This window comes from Petaurus breviceps, unplaced genomic scaffold, assembly GCF_028583685.1.
Source record: "Petaurus breviceps papuanus isolate PSGF00001 unplaced genomic scaffold, PetGlider_PUasm1.0 37, whole genome shotgun sequence".
Classification (NCBI taxonomy): domain Eukaryota; kingdom Metazoa; phylum Chordata; class Mammalia; order Diprotodontia; family Petauridae; genus Petaurus; species Petaurus breviceps.
The window spans coordinates 73,006,706-73,028,844 of NW_027186296.1; the positions used below are offsets into that span (position 1 = coordinate 73,006,706).

General features: G+C 38.6%; 1 protein-coding gene and 1 long non-coding RNA gene across 6 annotated transcripts in view; one reads left to right on the forward strand and one right to left on the reverse strand.

The window, feature by feature from the left end:
• ADAMTSL3 (ADAMTS like 3) overlaps window positions 1-22,139 on the reverse strand; it is a 567,766-nt gene that overhangs the window by 324,049 nt on the left and 221,578 nt on the right. For all 5 annotated transcript variants that reach the window (XM_069098697.1, XM_069098694.1, XM_069098696.1 and 2 more), the window contains exon 4: window positions 20,329-20,456. In XM_069098697.1, coding sequence (XP_068954798.1) covers window positions 20,329-20,456 — 128 coding nt within the window. The remainder of the gene's footprint in view (window positions 1-20,328; window positions 20,457-22,139) is intronic.
• Window positions 375-18,094, forward strand: LOC138168619 (uncharacterized). Its single transcript, XR_011170159.1, has 3 exons — window positions 375-743; window positions 6,812-6,884; window positions 17,768-18,094. It is a non-coding gene; the product is annotated as an uncharacterized lncRNA (long non-coding RNA).

The following is a 22,139-nucleotide window of genomic DNA, read 5'->3' on the forward strand; positions in this document are numbered from 1 at the left end:
GAGTCCCTCCAGTGGTAGGTGGTCAGGCCTTCCCTAGGCGAGTGGCTGGGCTTGGCTCCCAGAGCCTTGCACTGGCTGCTTGCTGCCAGCCTGCAGGGCTGTCCTCATTGGGAGGTTAGCTTCTCTGTGTCATTTTGTGGGTTCTGCAGCTCCAAAGTTTGTTCAGAGTCCCCTTTTTACATGGATTGGGGAAGGTGGAAGTGGGAGCCGTGGGGAGGTCCTGCTTCTACTCCGCCATCTTGACTCAGCTTCTTTTATTTTTTTTTTTTTAATTTTTGGTCTTTATTAATTTGTTTACTTTTAGTTTACAGGATTCAATTCCACAATTCCTTGATTTTCAAATTTTCTCCCACTCCCTCTCCTCCCCCCCCCATGGCAGCATATAATCAAGTATAGGATCTGCAAATAGTTTCACATTAGACATTAGTCAGGTTATAAAGAAGGATTGTATCAGATGGAATGAACAATGGGAAAGAGTCAACAAAACCAAACAAGAAAAAAGACAGAGAGCAGGTAATTTGCTTTGATCGGCATTTAAATTCTGTTCTTTCTATTTTTTTCTCTGAATATAGACATCTCTCTCCATCATGAGTCTTTTGGAATTTACTCATAACCCTGCATTGCTGAGAAGAGTCCAGTCTATCAAAGTTGGTCATCACACATATGTTGTGTCTGTAGTTGTGTACAAATTTCTCCTGGTTCTGCTCTTCTTGCTCAGCATCAGTTTGTGTAAGCCTCTCCAGGTAAATATGAAGTCCATCTGCTCCTCGTTTCTTATAGCACAATAATATTCCATTACATTCATATACCACAATTTGTTTAGCCATTCCCCAATTGGTGGGCATCCCCTTAATTTCCAATTCTTTGCCACCACAAAAAGAGCTGCTATAAATATTTTTGCACATATGGGTCTTCCTCCTACTTCTATCATCTCTTTGGGATACAACCCTAGAAGTGGTATAGCTGGGTCAAAGGGTATGAAATTACTTATAGTCCTTTGGGCATAGTTCCAGATTGCTCTCCAGAATGGTTGAATCAGTTCACAACTCCACCAACAAAGCAATAGCATTTCAATTTGTCCACATCCTCTCCAGCATTTGTCAGTTTCCTATTTTTTCATCTTAGCCAATCTGACTGGTGAGATGTAGTAAAAGTTTATTTTCTACCTTAATTCCTTCCCATAATCCGATTACCAGTTCATTTCACTTCACTTTTCAAGGACTTTAGCTTTAAACTTTGTCATTCAATCAACAAGCATTTACTAAACTTTTTACTATGAGCCAGGCACTATCTTAAGCACTGGGGATACAAAGTAAAACAAAAATTGTCCCGGCCCTCAAGGAGTTTACATGCTATTGGAGGAAATAATGGATACATAGCTCATTATATACAAAATAAATACAGAGTTCAGGGAAGGTTTCTTTTGAAGGGAAGGCACCAATAGCTGGGGAGTCCAAAACCAAATTCAAATGAAACAATGTATTTATAGCTCTCTGTAAACATTACCGTTCTATTTGTCAGTCACTATATTTATCTCTAAAATAAACTACTCTCTAATTAATCTGTAACATAAATAATAAATTCTTTAGTTGTGCACATGTGCAATATTATTTCTTTGGAAGTATTCTTTACTTATAACAAACAGTATACTCTTTTACCACATTTTTATAACATAAAACTAGATACATGATATTTTATTTCAATATTATAAGTATTATTTTATTGTATAATTCAATATTATTATAAGTTCCATAAGTAATAATCATTAATAATGATGATAGTTCACAGTCATATAGTACATCAAGGTTTGCAATTCACTTAACAGGTATTACTTCCTCTAATCCTCCTTGATTGCAAGGTAGGTATTACTAGGTCCAGTTAAAAGAGGTTGTGATTTCCTAGGTTCACACAATTACTAAGTTTCTGAGGTGTGCTATGAACCCAGGTCTGCCTGACTTTCAGTCTACAACTTTACCTTCTTCTCCACATTGTTGCCCCAATCCTGGGGAATATCTGTGACTTCTCTGATATGGGTAGGCCCTCCATTAAGACAAATTATAGCCTTTCCCTAACTCAGTAAATGTTTTAATTCCTATTCAATTCAACAAGCATTAAGTGCCTCCTACTACATGCAAGGCACCATGCAATAAATATATGCAAGGCCCTCTGGTACAGGATAGGAATACAAAGATGAAAACCTGCCCTCAGGAAGCTTGCAGTCTTTTATCATGGGTTACCGTGGGCCAAAAAGTCCTTACCTGGTGGTAGCCTTTTGCCAACCAGCCTTTCTGATCTTAGAGCAACCACCTGTCATTGGGGTCCATTCTTAAAACCTCTCAAGTCTATATAAGGCTTATCAGAACTCGCTCTCTTCTGACTAATATAACCTTCAAAAACACACAGTCACCAACTTACCACGATGAGTCAGATTTAGTGGAGGCAGGAGAAACTATTCAGGACAAAATAAATATGAAGTTTCCTTCATTGTGAGAATCAAAGAAGTTCTGATTACAGAAGGCATTAGACAAATCTCACCTATTTCCACAGCATCTCGCTTCCACCAAGGTCTTTCAAAAATAAAACATATTCCATTCCCCATGTCCCCTAAGACCTCCCCCTCCCCCAGCGTTTCCTTTGTCTCTAATGTCTTAAAGAGATTGACCCTATCATCCTTTTGGCAAAGATTCTTAACTTTGGGCCTGTGAACTAGTGGATTTTTCCCCTGTATTTTGATAACTAAATTTCAATATATCTGGTTTCTTTTGTAATCCTATGAATTTTATTAAATGCATTTAAAAACATCTTTATGAGAAGGGGCTCTTAGTTTCACCAGACTGCCAAAGAGATCCATAATGCAACAAAGGTTAAGAAACCCTGTTTTGAAGGGAACTCAAGGGGCCCAAAGTCTCTCTCTGTCTCTGCCTGCTCTGAAATATGTCACTCATTATGATGTAAACCTTGTCTAGCAGTGAATGATGTGGCCAAGCTTTCATTTCTTTCCTTCCTCTTTAGTGGGAATGAGCAGTGAGCGGTTGTCCTCTTTGGCTTCTCCCTTTCCTTTGACGGCTGGCCAAACACTTCTCAGAGAGCCCTGCTTTCACCAGGGAAAACCCTGGGTCAAGGGAAACCACGAGTCTGCTTGTTTGGGAGGGGCTGGAACAGTTTTCTGTTTTAAATCCTATTTTACTCATTTAAAATTCTTCACAATTTCAAATAATTTTAAATATTTGTTAGTCTGGAGTATGTGGAAAGACATGCCAGTCACCTAAAAATGAGAACTTGGGGGTGGATGAGTGGGAAGGATATTATTCATTCATTCAAAAAAAATTTAATAAGGCCCTTCTGTCTATCTGGCATAGTTCTGTGACTTTGAGAGGTTCAAAAATGTCTAAGGAATGATCCTTAACCTCAGAGAGCTTATACTTTACTGGGTAATATAAGATATGTAAATACTGAAACAATACAAAGCAGGAGAAATTAAGTGCCATATTTTCTGTCTGTTTGGGGGAGTGGAAGGGGAAGCCTCAACCTGTGATTTCAGTCATAAAGGGAGATTCCAGACAAAGAAGTTCCCTCTCCTAATGCAGGCAATTATTTCATCACTAAGATTTAGAGTAGTGATGTGGAAGCACTGAGAGGGTAACTGACTTGACCAGTCTCAGCCAGGATGTGTCCAAGAGTGGAATTTGAAACCACAATATCCTGACTCCAAGGCTCCTTCAATTCATGATTCCACTCTGTGTCTGAGTGTAGAAAGGAAGTGCTGTTGGAGTTCAGAGGAGAGAAAGGTCGGATGTGGTCAGAGAACTCAGGGAAAGGAGTGAGACAGTGAGGAAGGTTTCAAGAGGAAAGTGGGGTTTGTGTCAGGGTAGGATTTTGATGGTTTGTTCTAGTTAGCAAAAACTCCTCCTCTTCTGTTTTCACTTCAAGTTTATGCCAAAATGTTGCTCTAAACAAGGAAATGCAAAGTAGGTTTCACAAATTCATCCAATATTTGAAAACAATTGAAATTCTAAGATATCTGCCTGCATTTTAACCCTGTTTTGCTTCTGTCTTATATATGGAGAGCCTGTTATATTATGAGATTGAGCACTATTGCTGGCATATTCACAGTCACTGTTGGTATTGTAAATATTGTGTTGGCATTACATCTGGCGGTAAGGATGGGGTCATGAAATATTGGACCTCTATTTGGAGGCAGAAGGGATTTAGAAGAAGAAATGGATATCCCAGGATGGGAAGATTTACCTTAATCCTCCCTAGTAAGGTAGTGGGCTAAAAGTACAGGGAAAACTGAGAACTGAGGTTACAGAAGGGAGAACCTAGAGATTTAGAAACATATTGACAAGGAATGCCAATAAAACCAGGGAGAGAACTGGAGGCAGTATGTAGAAGAGGCTGGGTTTTACTAACAGGTTACCATATTATATGTAAGAGCAGAGACAAACATAAGAAAAAACTCTGATGGAAAGAGAGTTGGCTGTGTTACAGCATTCAAGCTCTCCTTTAGAAGAGCAAGCTGGAGAATATCAGGTGGTAGAAAGAAAAATTGTGCATTAGGTTAAGAAAAAGTGAAAAACTAACCAGAGGAAGGTGCATATAGCTCAGGCTGAACCTAGTTGTCACAACAACCACTGCCAAGAGAGTGCACAGGTGCAAAATAAAACAATGTTACATGAAGAGGCTTTTACAAGGGCAGAGGTTCACCCCATACTAAGAAGAAAGCAGGAGAATCAGACAGGTCAAACAAAGTTCAGAGAGATAATTGAAGATTTCACTCAGCAGGAGGTTACTGATATATTAAGCAGATTCACCCAAAGGATGGGAGAATCATTAGTGCCTTGGATGGTAAAAATCAGTAAGGAAGGGGACTAAGGAGTATGTGTAGGTAGATAGCATGGATTACTTGAAATTTATAGGTGTTTGTCAGAATCCTTTTGTCCAACAAGCTTTTAGAGATTACCATATTCAAGGAGGTAACAATACAACCAATCTGTTAGCTTTATCTTCTGAGGGATGCAATAAAATGCATCCTAGGGGCGGCTAGGTGGCACAGTGAGTAAAAGCACAGGCTCCGCAGTCAGGAGGACCCGAGTTCGGTTCCGGCCTCAGACACTTAACACCCACACATAAAAACTAGCTGTGTAACCTTGGGCAAGTTACTTAACTCCAATTGCCCTCCAAAAGGCAAAAAATAAAAATAAAATGCATCCTACTGATTCTATGTGGCCTGGTGGAGAGAGATCCTGGTACTTGCTTAGAGACTATATGAGAAAGTCAAGGGAAGAGGTAATGAAAACTGTTATCATGGTTGGAGATGCAAATGTTTAGCATGATATCCCCTTAGCAGCTCCTCATAGAAATAACATAATAAAGACTTCTGACTCTACTAATTGGCGAAACAGAGCACCCTCTTTTGGAGGTGCTGGATAAAATTTCACAGCTAAGTGACTTGGTGAAATGATAAATTTCCTCGAGAGAGAAGAGATTGCCAGTGGATTCAAAGTCAGAATAGATAGACAAGAAAAGAACTGTTTACTGCTCTGTTGAGAGTAGGGGTAGATTCTGGAAGAATTGATGGTATTCCAACTAATGAGCTATACAAAATGTTTCAAGAAAAGGGGCTTAATGTTAGATGGAATAGAGAAGTGAGAACTGCCCCTACACATCTTCCTGAACCATTGTATCCAAGATTGTCACACCTTCAGGGAGACTCAGAATAAAGAAAGTACATGGACAGGTGGAAGTAGTCAATATGCTGGACTTATGGCAGTACATAAAGCCATTAAAATAGAACAAGGACAGTGGCATATATGCTACTGTGAATGAGGCTAGGATAGTGAGTTCATGGACTCCAGAAGCACAACTGACCCTATATCTGTTTCTTTTTGGATTTATATCTGTTAAACTTGTTTGTGAGATTTGTTTCCTGTAGGCTTAGTGCCCTCCTTGGGTACCTGCAGATGCCTGGTCATTTAAGTTAGATGTCACCCCCTGTCTATGACTGTGATGTGTCACCCCTCAACCGAACTCCAGATGCCAGCGAAGAACTAACCTCTCAAATGGGACCTCTTGGGGCAAGGACAGCTCTACAACCACATCTACACTGTATTATTAATAATGCTATTATTGTTGTAAAGTTCTACTGACACCAGTTACTCCAGTTATCCTTTAAACTCCCACTAACTTATGTAATGAAATGTATTGTTAATGTATTTTTGCTGTGTAAGGGACATGAAAGATCTTGGGGCCAAATATAATAGTAATGGTAATCTGAAGATCTTCACTACCCCTTAATAAGCCTAACGGAATTTGCAGACCATTCTTGATTCGAAGATCTTCCTTGTCCCCTAATAGGCTGAATGTAATCACACACAGTCTGTAGTGGAAGGAATTTGCTGAAGGGTTGAGGAGAGCCCACAAGAAGCTTGGAGTCTGAGCAGTTAGAGCTGGAGGGAGGAGAGGATGCACTCAGGGAGACAGCTAGGCTGGTGAGCGTTGGTTTGTGGGAAAGCTAAAGGATGGTGTGGTTCTCTGCTGTGTTGTGGTGTATTAAATTCTATGATGCTATGATGGATTCAGTTTCCTGGTGTTGGGATTTGGTTTTCTAGTGTCTGAATAAATATTTTGCTTCTGTCTTCTATATGGAAAGTCTGTTATATTTTGGGATTGAGCACTATGTCAGCATATTTACAGTTGCCATCAGTGCTGTGAATATTTGCGTTGGCACTACAAACCCATAAATTCCTACATATAATTCCATCTACCTCTTTCTCCAACCAATTCTATATGCTGACAATCTGTGTAATAGGTGACACCAGAATTGAAAGAACCATCTGCTAACAAAACTCACTGAAGAGGCTCCAAGATGATTCTGCATTAAGGTGAGTATCTTGCTATAGTGGGACACATTATAATGAAGCTCTAGGTGTTTTCTGAACTTGATACGTTTCCTTGCAAATTCTCTCTTAAGTTAATAAGTTGATTTTTATTATAATGACCACAGTTCTAAGGGATTTCTAAAAATAAATCCAGTCTATCTCAGGATTTACTCTAATGTATTTCAGGTATACCCAGTCTACACATATCTAGGGATGATACCACTACAACTATCTTTGGGAATTTAATAGATGTTTACCACATAAACCAGCACAGCTAGGTGGCACAGTGGATAGAGCACCTGGCTTGGAGTCAGAAAGACTTGAGTTCAAATCGGGCCTCAGACCCTTACTAGCTGTGTGACAATGGGAAGTCACTTAACCTTGTTTGTCTCATGTTCCTCATCTGTAAAATGAGCTGGAGAAGGAAATGCTATCTTTGGGATAACAGAAACTTTGCCAAGAAAACCCCAGATGGGGTCACAAAGATTCAGAAATGACTTAAACAATTAAACAACAACAACAAAATATAGAAACAAAAATTTTCACTATTCCTCACTCTCTTTTCTTATGATCTTTTGGATCACAGAGTCTCATAAATTTTCTCCTTTATTCTTCTCTTTCCTTAATTCTCTTGAGTTTTAGTATCCACTTTCCTCCCACTGTCTCTCTGTAAGAGGTAAGCAATCAAATCTAAGAGTCATAACTTATTTATCAGAACCTATAGTTCTAGTATAGAAGTAAAATGAGAATTATTTTTCTTTCATATAAACCTGAAAATCTACATCTACCTGTCTAGAAAAATCTACATTACCTGTCTAGAACATTGGAAATGTTTTCCCATCATACATTGAATTTACATTGTTCCTCATATCACGTCTTCAACTTGAGCAGAAGCCAGATGTAAAACCTCAATAATTTTCATCAGAAATTATCTTGTAGGTGGTACAGTGGATAGCTGGATTGGAAATCTGAAATGCCCAAGTTCAAATTCCATCATAGACATTTACTAACCATATGACCATGGACAGTTTCCTCATATCTAAAATGGATATAATAGTAGCACTTCTATTTCATAGGGTTGTTATGAGGATCAAATAAATAATTTATGTAAATTACTTTGCAAACCTTAGAGTGCTATATACAATTATTCCTTCCACATTGCATCTTTCCCCATTGCAGTTTTCATATGTCACAGGCTGGCATAAGAAATTAAATGGGAGTTTTGCAGAAGCTTCAGATGACATATAAAGGCCAGCATATGACACAGGAAAAAGTTTAGAAACTCAAAAATGCATAAAATATGCATATAGAATGGTATAAATCAACATATTTTATCTTTTAATACTGTAAACATCCCCATAAAAGAAAAAGAAAAAATTCAGATTTCTCTGGTATAAAGGAAAAATAAAAAATTTTACATGGGTTTTCCAGATCACAAGAGTATAGAGTCCCTAACCCCTGCACTGTAGAAGGGAACCTGATTTTGCCTCAGTTTCCTTATCTGCAATTGCAAGCTATTTTGAACCTAGTAAAGTAAGTTTATTCTGCTTCAGTCTAGGTCATAGATTACAGGATGTAGAGCCGGAAAGGACCTTAGAATTCCAATCTACTCATTTTACAGGTGAGGAAACTAAAATCTAGAAAGATTCAAATTAACTCTCGAAGTAGGCAGCAGATTAAAATTCAAATCTGTCTTTTGACTCTAAATTCTGTATCATAGCTATCCTGAAAGCAAAGGGTTTAATTAGTTCCCTTCGGAGAAGATCTGTATTATCTAGCTGTATCAAATGGATTTCATTCAATGCTAAAGCAACTAGATTCTTTATTCGTCCAACAAGAAAAAATAGCCTGTAAAACAGCCTCTTATAAGGGAACAAGTCATGAAAATCTAGCTACTTTTTTTTGGATAACTGTGATGAAATCACCTTGGCTGAACTGCTTTAAAAACTTGTTAAATGTTTAAATTGTTGTTTTAAAATATTTTGTCCTGATGGATATATGAAGTTTTTAGAAACGCAGAGCTCTCTGCAATTTGCATTTAATCTACTGTATGATATTGGCCAATAGCTACAACTTCATTTGAAGTTGCATTGGAAGTAATGCATGCAAATTTCAAGGAAAACAGATTTTTAACAACTAAATTTCCTCTTTCTCCCCTCTTCCCTTTTTCATCTCATCTCTTCATTTCTTCTTCTCCTCCTCCTCTTCCTTTTTCTCTCATTCTCTCTGAAAGTTCTCCCTTCCAATCGAAAAGAAAGCAAATATCCATATGTAACAATGCCAAAAACTTAGTCTCTTGTGCTCAAAGTAAAAGATTAAGAAGGAAGGAGAAAAGGCAAATCAAAGTCCTCTTATCAGTTCAGAAGTTGGAAAAGGAGACTTTCTCTAGAATTAGAAAGTTGTTGTACATGATGATTTTGAAATGCAAGGAGTTTGAAATCCTTACTGAACTGATGAAATTCTACAGCTCCTTTAAAGGTCCCCCCACCCCACCCATTGTCCACCAATTCTAAATTAATAGAATCATGATCATTTGCAAGAAAGTGGTCAATTAAGTTTTATGAATGATAATAGGCAGTTACTATACTAGCTAAAAGTGAGAAAAGTACTAAATTGTGTCAAAGAGTTTTCTCCAAAAAGTTCTTATATAGCTTTGAGTTCAGTTACTTTAATAATACTTTTTAAAGGAAGATGGTGCTAATCTGTCTCTCAGATAAATGTATGCCTTTGACAAAAGCTTCTTAATTGGACCGTATTACCATAACTCAGGTACCATCACCACTTAGTGGCAGCTTGTCCTAATTATAAGCAAAAGAGTAGAGAAAGAAAAAATAAAACAGGTTGAGTCCTGAATTTGAACAAGTGAAACTACAAAGCAATGCTTCATCACTAAAACAAATACTACTCAAATTCTAACCGAGAGGTAGAGTTCAGCAAATTATACAACAAATCATATGATAAATATATTCAATATAAACTCCACTAGCATTTCAGCATGCCCATCAGCCCTTTAAATTTGCTTTGAAAGAAAGGGTTTTTCTCTCTACCCTTAAGTTTTCTGCAAGATTTCTTCTTCTTCACTACTTCGTTCTGCTTACTTTAGTTAAAACAGAGGTTTTTTCAAATTCAACACTTAGTCAATCCTTTGGCTGGCCTCACTTGATATGGCAAGCTTATGCTATAGTCTCTTAACATGTACATAAATAACCACTTTATGAACCAGGCACAAAATGAAATGCAAGTTATTTAAAAGCTAAGGACACAAGAGCCTAAATTTCCTATACAGGAATTTGCCAGCTTACGCTAGAAATAACTCCCTTGACCCACGGCAGCCAAAATACAAAAGTACTGCCTTCAAATTTTTAATTTCATTCCAATGACTGTGAAAGCTAATGATTTTTAGAGCATATGAGAATCTGAAAATGTTGTTTCACAACTATGTACTTCCTACTCATTACAACAATCATAATAACCTGATATAGAATACTTTTGAAACCATAAATTTATCAGGGCATAGAAAACATATGTTGTCTCCACATGGGAATACATTAAAATATTATTAAAATTGCTCTGGAGTTTATACTGCTACAATTTATAGCGGTCACTTCACAATTACTAGTATACTGGTAGTGTACCTGGACTCAAATATTAGTGCATTAAAGATCTAGTGTTTGTTTTGTAGAAGAAAAAGATATTAACTTCTAAAATAATAGCTAACTTAAGCCTTGTATTTTTCATTGCTGGTACTTGCCTAGAGTATCACATTGCAAGTTCTTCAAGAGAAAGGGATTTTTTGGCTGGCTTACTGTACAAAGTACAAACTAGCCAAAAGGTATTAAATGTAATTGAATTTTTAAAATAACAATTCACAAAGAAATTAACAAGTGAAAATTATATCTACCCAAATTCCCCAAATGTTGAATTTAAAGAGAGGCACACACATACTCTCTAAAGTTCTGGGGCGTCTTTGTTTTGAATATAATTTCCCAAGCAGTACCCTTCTTCCAGAAGAGATTGACCACAAGGGTTCAAGATTTATAAAGGCTTTATAAGTCTCTGAGGCTGTTCAGGAATAGAGAGCAGCCATAAGATTTCCATAAGAAGTAAGTGATACTACTTTGGGTTTCTTTTCAACATCTCAAAGCACTTCCCAGACTTGTAGGGAGGGTTGTTAAACACTGGAATGGGTCTGGAATAATTTAAGTATGACCATATCTAAAGGTGGAGAGCTAGGCACTGTGGCTTATTAAGGGCTCATCCTGCCCAGTTATTTCTAGTAGTCTCTGACTCTAGGCAAACATGTACAACAACCTCCCCGGGCAGAAAGGGAGCTTTCTTTTATAAAGCTGAGACCCAGTGAGGCAAGGAGATCTGCCAAAGTGCTTTCAGCATGTTTCTGAGTAAACCAAGCACTGGACCCAAGTCTCTTCATTCTTGGTCTTTGTTCTAACCACCAGACCACACTTCTGTTTTACGATGATGATGATGATAATACCTTCCATTTGTAGAATACTTTATAGTTTCTGAAGAGCTTTTATATAGTTTCAGAAGGAATAGGTAAGTGTCCTGATTCTGAGCCTTAGACGAGTTCACCTCAGAAGAAGAGGTCATGGAATCATGGGCTTTAGAGTTGGAAAAGCTCTTAGATGATATTTAATCCAACAACTACCCAAAGGAAATAAAAAGGACAGCTAGGTGGCTCAACAGATAGAGTGCTGGGCCTGAAGCCTAGAAGACCAGAATTCAAATTCAGCTTCAGGTACTTACTAGCTACATGATTCTGGGCAAGTCGCTTAACCTGATTTGCCTCAGTTTCCTTATCTGTAAAATGAGCTGGAGAAGGAAATAGCAAACCACTCCAGTATCTTTGCCAAGAAAACCTCAAACGGGGTCATAGAGAGTCCAACACGACTGAAAAAAAAAAAGGTTAAACAAACAACAATGACCTGAAAAATAAATCTGCTTACCAATAATTCATGAGGTTTCATTCGGTCTCATACAATGCTGAGGGGATGGCTGTTGATACCCTTACTTAATAATTGATAAGGAACTCAATCACTCTCCCAAAGCAGTGCCTGGACATTAAGCTATTAATTCTACACATCTAAAATATATTCTCTTTAGTGGGGATTAAATGAAAAAAGCCATCCTATTTTGTTGCTCTACAGAAAAAAACGTTACATAGGGTTAGGGAACCAAAAATATCTTTTTTTTTATTTTTAGAAAATGAGCATGAAAAAATATAAAAATATGTGATAAAAATGTAATTTCATTGATAGTCTCTTCTGAGGCTCTTCTTCAATCAATTCATATTATAAACTTCTCTGAAGGTTATAGTCTAAAAGAGCTGCCTGGGCACTTAAGTTAAATGACTTATCCAGGGTGACACAGTGTGTCTGAGAGGTGGGATCTGAACCTATGTCTTCTTAACTCCAAAAACAGCTCTCTGTCTACTACTAAAAATGTAGATAATATCTGATGTGTAATGCTGTTCAGTCATGTCTGACTCTTTGTGACCCCATGGACCATACTGTTCATGGGGTTTTCTTTGCAAACATATTGGAGTGGTTTGCCATTTTCTTCTCCAGTGGATTAAGACAAAGTTAATTGACTTGCCCAGGGTCACACAGCTAGTAAATGTCTGAGGCCCAATTTGAACTCAGGTCTTCCTGACTCCAGGCCCAGCGCTCTATTCACTGAGCTATCCAGCTATCTCCTGTGTAGAAGACAGATATAATTCTAGCCCCAAACCAACTTATAACTAAGAGAGAGAAGGAATGTCAGACCAATCACCAAAATCTTGGATTTTATCTGTCCTTCCTTTACTAGGTGGTGGTAGCCATGATTCACTAGCTATCAAAATACAGCTATCATTTATATCATGCTATATGGTTTGCAAAGCACCTCACATATGTTATCTATTTTGATTCGGACAACAACCCTGTGAGGTAGATGCTATTTCAAATTCTCCTAACTCTAAGTCCAGCTGCCTTTCCAGAGTCAGGGTGGCCAAGTCTCAGTTACTGTCTAAATAAAATTCCTTACTACATGTGGACCAGTTTTTCTATGCTAGAGAGCCATCTATATTACATGTTGCTGTCTGTTGTTAAGCCTTCATTTTCAAAGAGGACCAATGACATCACATGTCCTGACTTGCACGTGAACTGGATTCAAGTGAGGCAGAGGTACACAAGGTACACAGAGGTACACAGCCTCATTCTCTCTCCCAGAGTCATTGAAGTTCAGTGGCGAGACAAAAGTCAAGACAACTGATGATGGCCCGGGACGTAGTGGAGGACCTTGGCATCTTCTGACCAAACTCTAAAGGCCCCAAAGCACCTGATTCAGCTGCCTTCCTGGCCATTGGAACAAACTGTTCTCATTCACCCATTGCAATGGGAGAAGTCTTCACATGTTGGGGTAGACACCCCACTAACTCACCAACAGGTTTGAGGCCTGTTTGTTACCCTCAACCCGGTTTAGCCCAAGACAGTTTTACTAGAGTATAGCAAATGTGCATGCCACAGCTTCTTGGAGCCACAGGTGAGAGCTGGGTGACACCAAAGGCAGATGAGCTCATACCAGAGGTGCCAGTCCTCCATGAACACCCCACATACCCCATATACAGTACACAAGCCAAACAAAGAGACAGGAAATTCCTATTGTATTCCACCCACCACCCCTCTACTATCAAATCTCTTTAAATTCTTAGAATGTCAGACCTAGAATCACTCTTATCTATCTAATCCAAAACCTTTGCTTTGTAGGGAAGGTAGGTGAGCCCCAGAAAGGTTGTGATTTGCTCAAAGTCATACAGTAAGAAGTGAAAAGCAGCAAATGTCAAAGTCAAAGCAGTAAATGGCAGAGCTGGGATTTAAGTCTAGGTCTCCTGATTTATGATTATTTTCAATGTGGATCCTCTCTTCACTTAATTGTCTCATTCTGTTCTATACTTCTTGTTCTTACAAATATTTTGATATCAAAACCTCCAAATCCAACTTTTCCCATCCCCACTGAGTCTAACCATCTCTATTTGTGGCAGAGTAAACTTTAAAAAAAATAAAAATATACAGGCAGGGCAGAACTGCCCTACTTATTTTGTAACTCTTACCATGCTAGACCAAGACTGGTCATGCAATAGGAACTTATTATTTGCTGAATCGAATTCTCTAATCACTTTCAGAGGAATATCTTGACATATTATAATGATAGGATTTAGATACTGGATGTTTGAATAATTATAATAACATATATATCTATATTGTTTTAGAATTTACAAAGTACACTTACACACATTTCTTCGATAGTCTATAGGTAATGGGCATGAATGTGTTTTGTAAATTCTAAAGCAATATACATCATAATTTCAAAATAATTGTGTGAGGTAGATAGATTAAAAAAAATCTTTATTTTACTTAATCTCTCTGGCCTCAATATCTTTTCTTTCATATGTTAAAAATTTTAAAAAAAGAGGATTAATTAAGGTGATTTCCTAAGGTATTTTCCAGTTGAGCTATTCAACTGTGCTAACCAGGTTCAGTATAAATTCATGTCACATAATTTCAAATGAGAACTCCCTGCTGTATTACAATACTTTTATTCTTTTGGGATTTTATCCTTTTGGGACCATTCACACTCTTCACAGCAGTGGTTTCAAACTTCTTATCTCCTCAAGCCTCCTAACCCTTCTCTTTTGAAAGAGGGAACCCCTTGGTGAAGGAAGGAAGGAAGGAAGAGGAACTTCCTTCTTACTTCCTAGCCATTTGAACTCCCTCTTCCTCCCTCTTCTCATCTGTTCTACAATCTCTATTCTCCCACCAGTCCTCCCCCTTCCCCCATCATAACCTTCACATCTCCTAACTTTTTTCTTCTTTGTTACAGCCTCTGACCAAGAATGGCTCTTCTTGCCAAGGCATGATTCAATGGAAACTGCACTGAATTTGGAGTCAGACAATCTATAATCCCACCTTTGCCAATTAGTGCCTCTGTGAATCTGGCCATACAACTTAACCTTTCTGGGTCTTAAACTTCCCAGCACTAAAATGACCAGGTTGGACTAGGCTAAGACCTCTTCTACCCCTAAGCCTGTAATCCTACTTATGCATTTGACTATATCCCCCTCATATCACCTAAGGCAATGTGCCCCTTTGATCATCCTCTGTCATTTGTTTTCTTTTTTTCTTTTTTTTTTCTTTTTCTTTTTTTTTTTTAGCAATCGGGGTTAAGTAACTTGCTCAAGGTTACACGGCCAGTTATTTCTGGGTGTGGTGCTGAGTGTCTGAGCCCGGGATTCGATCTCCAGGTCTTCTCAATACTGGAGCCGGTGCTCTTACTTGCTGTGCTACCTGGCTGCCCCTTGTCATTTGTTTTCAATACCTTTTTAGCCATTAATTCATCTTCTATTGCTTATGTAGGAAACCAATCAACCACCATCATTTACTTGCAAAAGTTGCTCATAAACTTAAAAAAATCATTTAACCTTGTCAGACTCTCAAGCTGTTAAACTATAACCTTTTGCAGTCAAATTACAAGGGGGGGGGGGACCTACAGAACTATCTGTATGGTTGCCTTCCTCACTATCACTTCTCTAATCTTATCTACTGACTCTAACACTCTGAACCCTCCACTGAAGCAGCTTTCTCAAATATAACTAAAGATTACTTAATTGTTAAACAAAAAGGTCTTTTCTCCACCCAACCCAGTTTTCTCCTCAGTTCTCCTACCAGTCTGTTCATTCTTCACTGCTTTTTTTGAGATTCTCAATCCATCACTTACCCTCTTACCCTGGCTAACTTCAAGACTGAGTCTGTGCTGGGCCCTTTTCTCATTTTCTATACCCACTGACACATGCTGTTGACATTCCTACTGAACATTAGTCATGTACAACTCTTTGTGACTCCATGGACAATAGCATACCAATGCTGCCCATGGGGTTTTCTTGGCAAAGTGGTTGGCCATTCCCTTTTCCAATGGATTAAGGCAAACAGTGGTTAAGTGACTTGCCCAGGGCCACACAGCTAGTAAGTGTCTAAGGCCAGAGTTGAGCCAATGCCATCCTGACTTAAGGCCCAGCAATCTATCCACTTAATACCTAGCTGTCTCCTGATTCATGGTAAGCACTAAATTAAAAACAAAACAAAATCCAACTGTTAATTGACTGATTTTTAAGGATACCACTTCTAGTCAATGGGCTATGGAATGTGTAGAAAACATCTATTAGTCTAGCTCATATAGTCCTAGAAAAGGGGTTCTTAACTGGCTTTAAAAAAAAGTGATAACCTGTTATTCCATATAAGTGGTTTCTTTTCTAATTCTACATATTTTATTTCATGCATTTAAAAACATTAATATGAAAGGAGATCCTTAGGCATCACCAGACTGTTAAAGGGGGCTACAATATTAAAAGAAAGTTAAAAACATCTATTGTTTTTCCGTTGTTTTGGTCACATCTGACTCTTTGCAACCACATTTGGGGTTTTCTTGTCAAAGATACTGGAGTAGTTTACCATTTCCTTCTCCAGCTCATTTTACAGATGAGGAAACTGAAGCAAATGTGTGACTTGCCCAGGGTCACACAGCAAGTAAGTGTCTGAGGTTGAATTGAGCTCAGGAAGATGAGTCCTCCTGACGTCAGGTCCAGCACTCTATTAACTGCACCACCTAGCTGCTCCCTAAAAACATCTACCCTAGAGCTCCAGGGCTGCCCACTGCCCCCCATGTCACCCAACAGGAATATGGAAGCAGGCACAGGGAACCAGTATGGTCAGAAGAGCACTGGACTAGAAGTCAGAAAGCCTAGGCTTTAACAGGGGCTCCACCATAAATTAGCTGTATGACCCCAGCACTTCTCACTTCATCTCACTATGCCCCTTCTTAATCATGTAAACAATCAAAACTAATCATTTCTCTCTTAAGTTCTCTTTCAGTTGTAATATTTTATGCTTCTGTGCATCAATCCCAAAACTCATTCGATACGCTTTGCCAAATGTATGTGACTAAGCACATGGCAAGAACCCCAAAATACTGGTTTCACTCTGAAGACAGCCATATGTGAATCTGATGGATCCAACTTTCAATCCCAGTCCTAGCAGATGAGAACCATGAGGCCAGAAGCATATGAAGTGAGAGTGAATGACCCACTGGAAAAGAGAAATGAGTTCTATGAATTTATCACTTCTAGACAGTTTGGAAGGGAATGGAGAATGGGGAGTGGCTTATGTGTCAGGTAAAAGTCTCACCTTTCTCCTAGATAGGTCACTGGTATCGGAAGTCAGTGGTTTTTTAGCTTTTAAAGGCTAGGTAGCTACTTGGATAGTCTGGAAGGCGGTGTTGGACCAAATCCCAGAAGCATATATAGCACTTAGGAAAAGTACATTCTGGATAGAGTCAGTATAATTTTTAATAAATCAAAACCATAAATGTATCTATTTTGGTTGACTTACAATAAGGTGAAAGCAGCAATTTACGGTCCCTAATTTATTCTTATGGCAGTTTTCATCAAACATACACAACCACTATTTCAGTAGAAGCCCACCTGCCTCCATTCTCTCTGGAACCTAAGTCAGTGCATAAAATTATATAAACAAAGTACAAATAAGGAGAGAGAGAAGTATGTCTTCTCCTTCCTAAGAAGAACTCTTCCACCTGTGTTCTCATCTCTCTCCCTGCTGCTTCATTCAGGACCTTGCTCCCTTCCTTATTTCTTCTTGAATCTTCCATCTCACCCTCTTCACTGGCCCATTTCTACTTGTTTACAAAAACACTCAGATTTCCCCTTAAAACAACCTTCACTTGATCACTGTCTCTTTCATGGCTCTTTTCCACTACATGCCACCATCCCACTTCCCTTTCATTGATAAACTTTTTAAACAAATTGTTTTTATCAGGATGCTCAGCTGGTGACGAGGTCAACTTACCCTGCAAACATTATGGAAACCAGCAGAGAGCAGCGGAGTCCAACTAACCGGAAAACACAGGAAGAGATTAGCCCGGACAGTCAAGGAAACATGGAAACCACAGAGGAAGTAAAGTATTGAGGAAGGCAGGCCGTCCATCAGTAGGCACTTACTGATCACCTGCTATGTGCCATGCACTGGACTAAACACAGAGATACAGCAAAAGGCAAAAAGAAGTCTCTGCTCTCAAGAAGCTCACTGTCTAATGGGAGAGACAACATGCAAACAGCTATGTACGAAAAACAAAAACTAAAACCTATGGACCAAAAAAAAAAAAAAATCAATGTAATTGTAAACTTGGAACTGAAGAGAGATTAAATGGAAGTAGATAGTCCAGAGGGAGCTAAGGGAATATGAGTCAGAAGCATGATCAGGTTGGGCAGGGATGGTGAATGTGGGTCACAGAAATATTAAGTATTACAGTTGAAAGGGGCTTCAGAGTTTTCCTAATCAGCCTCATCATTTTATGCTTTTGGAAACTGAACCTCAGAGAGATGAAATGAGCCAGGTCACATACCTAGTCTAGGGAGAACAACGACTAGAACCCAGGTCTTCTGACACCTCCCCCTCCCACCTTAAGGGCTCTCTTCCACTCCATGCAATCTATCTGACAGAAATGTTAGATATAGTTGTTGGCTAAAAAGGTTCAGGAGGTTTGTGGGCTTCTTCTGGACAGGGCACAGTGATCCCACCCACTCCAAGTATCTAGGGTATCATATTTGTAATCCCTTCAGCTGCTTCTAATTCCTGATCATCCACTCCTTTTTTAACCCTTTTCATTCTGAGTCCCATTTCAGTACTCCTGTTCTCTCACTCTGTCTCTGTCTGTGTGTCTCTGTCTCTGTCTCTCTTGGTCTCTCTGTCTCTGTCTCTCTCATTATCAAATCAAATCCAGTGGTGTTTGCGAATCATTCTCCTCCTCATTGTTTCTCAACAATTAGCAATGTCAATCATCCCCCTCCTTTACATACATCTTTGAAACATTAACTTTGTGAAAATAAATCCACAGAACATTAAATTATATTAGATCCCTTTTTGATCTATTTTATGGGACTTGAAAAACCTAGCTAAGAATTCAAAAACTCAAGAGTAAACTCTTAATATTTTGGAAATATAATCTAATTTTTAATTCAGAGATTAAAAAAAACAAGTTTACATATTCACATTCTAGAGTTATGCTTTAAAAGACTTACATTTTCTAATATATTAAAAAAAACTTGGAAAAACAATCTTGTTAATTTCTCTCTGGCAAACCTTGAGTGTATTCTATTCCAATAAATGGGTCATTCATAGTATTTTAATAAGAAATTAATTCCAATGGAGAGAACCCAAGAAGAAGACTCAGGAAACTTGGGTTCTAATCCTGAATTCCCAACTAACACCGTCATCTACTTTGGCAGACCAGTTCAATATTCTGTATGTCAATTTCATCATAACATTGCTTGCTTCCTGGGAAGACAGAGACAAGGTCTTTGATTCGAAGCTTGTTTAAATACATATAGTTAACTCATGGTTCACTATCACCACCTCAAAGCCTCCACATTCCAATGCATTCAACACAATAATGCCAAAGTAATAATATAATGCTTTAATCATATTACTCCTCTGCTCTAACCCTTTCAATGGCTCCATACTGCCCATTGAATAAGGTCCACTTTCCTTAGTCTATCATGCAAGGTCACCAGAAGTGTGCATTACTGACTTTATTTCACCTGTTTTTTCAACATTAAAATGGGTCGGGGGGAGAATAATACTTGTACCACAAACTTTATTATATTGGTATGAGGAAAGTGCTTCGTTAACTATGTTGTTGTTCAGCTGTTTTAGTCATATCCAACTCTTCAATCCATTTGGGGTTTTCTTGGCAGAGACACTATAGTGTCTTGCCATTTCCTTCTCCAGCTCATTTTACAGATAAGGAAACTGAGGCAAACAGTGTTAAGATGTCCAGGATCAAACAACTAGTAAGTATCTGAGACTGGATTTGAACTCAGGTACTCCTGACTCCAGGCCCAGCACTTTAGCCACTGTACCACAACTATTAGCCCTTATTATCTAGGACAGGGATTAACTGCCATCTTTTACAGATAAGGACACTCAGGTTGAGAGATTAAATCAGTGGCCCATCCTAACAGAATTTGAAGGGATCCTGAGCCCAGGTCTTTCTGATTCTAAGTCTAACACTGTGCTTCAATGTCAGCTATTATATATGATTTTTAATTTTGGTTACTTGGGTAATATCTTTTCCTCTCTCTACTAGACTAGAAAATTTCTAAGTGAAGGGCCTATGTAATATTCATCTTTCCATTTCATAGCACTCAGCACATACACTTAATAACCGTCTGCTGAATTACATCATAATTGCACAGACCTTCAGAAGGCATGGGATGGTGGAATTTATATGGTTAAAATATTTGATTTTGCAAAATATGCTAATGTGTTCCTAAGACACTATTGTTATATTTTCAAGAAACTTCATTCCTGCTACTGACCTTCCATTCAAGCATCTCCTCAAAGAGTAGGATGCTCCTCCTCCACAGGTCCGGGAACAATCACTCCAGGCACCCCAGGCATCCCAGCCACCATCCTTCTCTTCATCTGACCGGGTAATCCTCGACGTCTACAAATAGGACCAAAAAGGACAAGGAATAGAATGTCAAATTCCTGTAAATATGTTCAAGTCTTCTGGGTCCTCCCCGCCCTTCCCATCTTTTCCTATGGGTATCCAAAGGAAGTGAAACATCTTTGAAATGTTTAGCTTTTAAAATTATGATTTTCTCATGAGAGGATGACGGCAGAAAATAACTATCACAACCTAGGGGCATTCTAGCAATGAGTACTATAGTTTGATTAAGGCCAAATTATTTTCCCTTAGAATATATCTCTGAGGAAAAGAAGGGGGAAAAAAGAGATATTATAGGTGTACCTCATTTAACAGAAGAAATATACTCTTTGGAGCTTTTTGTAAAGGGCCTCATTATACTTTGCCACCCAGAAATTTATATTATAATTTCAAACATATGTTCCCCAGGGAGAAAACATTGGACCCAAACAAAACATAGTAACATTTCATTTTTCCATCTCCACTGGGGATGGAAATTCCACGTGAATGAATTTTTCCAGACAAATGAAGTTTACCCTTTTAAGCACCAAGGATTTGTTTCAGTTTAATCATTTTAAATGGAAATGGGGAGAGGGAGGGGGGAGGCAGTGGAAAGAGCTTGCAGTTCAGAGGATCTGGGTTCAAGACCAGGTTCTGTACATAACTAGCTGTGTGACCTTAGACAAGTCACAGTCTCTGTGCATTTCAGTTTCCACAATATGTCAAAACTAGATGACCCTTGAGTTCTTTGCCAGTTCTAATCTATGATTTATGTCCATCAAGTCTATACTTTCTGGCGTAGAGGCTTGGGGATAAAAGGATAGGAAATAGAGGAATAGGGGCTAGACCCATGGTTTCAGCAATACAGGGAAGAAATGTAGGGTGAGGAACTAATGCCAGCAATGTAGGTCTGCACCTCTGTCTTTTATGGTCTTAAGAGAATTTCATAGATCAGAGGTGTCAAACTTATAGCCTTCAGGCCAGAAGTAGCCCACAAAACTCCAAAATTTGGCCCAAATTAGATTAAGATATAATTGGGAAATGCTTAACAAATTAAAATACAATAACTTTGAACTGTGGATTCCTTAGTCAACTTGTATGGCAACTAGGTGGTGCAGTACAAGAGCACAGGGTGTGGCGTGAAGAAGACCTGAGTTCAAATCCTGCCTCAGAAATGTACTAACTGTGTGACCCTGGGCAAGTCACTTAGCCTTGTTTGCTTCAGTTTCCTTATCTGTAAATGAGAGAGAGAAGAAAATGGCAAACCACTCCAGTATCTCTGCCAAGAAAATCCCAAATGGGGTCACAAAGAGTCAGACACAATTGAAACAACTGAACAGCAAGTCAGTATGTGGCCCACTCTTTCTACTTTCTAAAGAGCTGAGTGGTGCTGACTTGACCAGGATCATTCAATCCATATACTTTAGAGGCTGGACTTCCAGGTTTTGAAGACTTCTCTCTATCCACTGGTATTCCACACCTCTCCATGGATTGTGAAAATCATTTAACCTTTTTAACTAAGAATACTCAATGTACCTATCATGAAAAGATTCAAGGTTCCCCCCAGATTAAAAATTCTACAGTTCTATCGATTATTATTTTTGTGAGATAGTCAACAGATACATTCACAAAGTGGGGTATAACACCCTATAGGAAATGCTTTATGAATTGCTTTTGATTTTTAGAGGCTCTTTTCCTGTC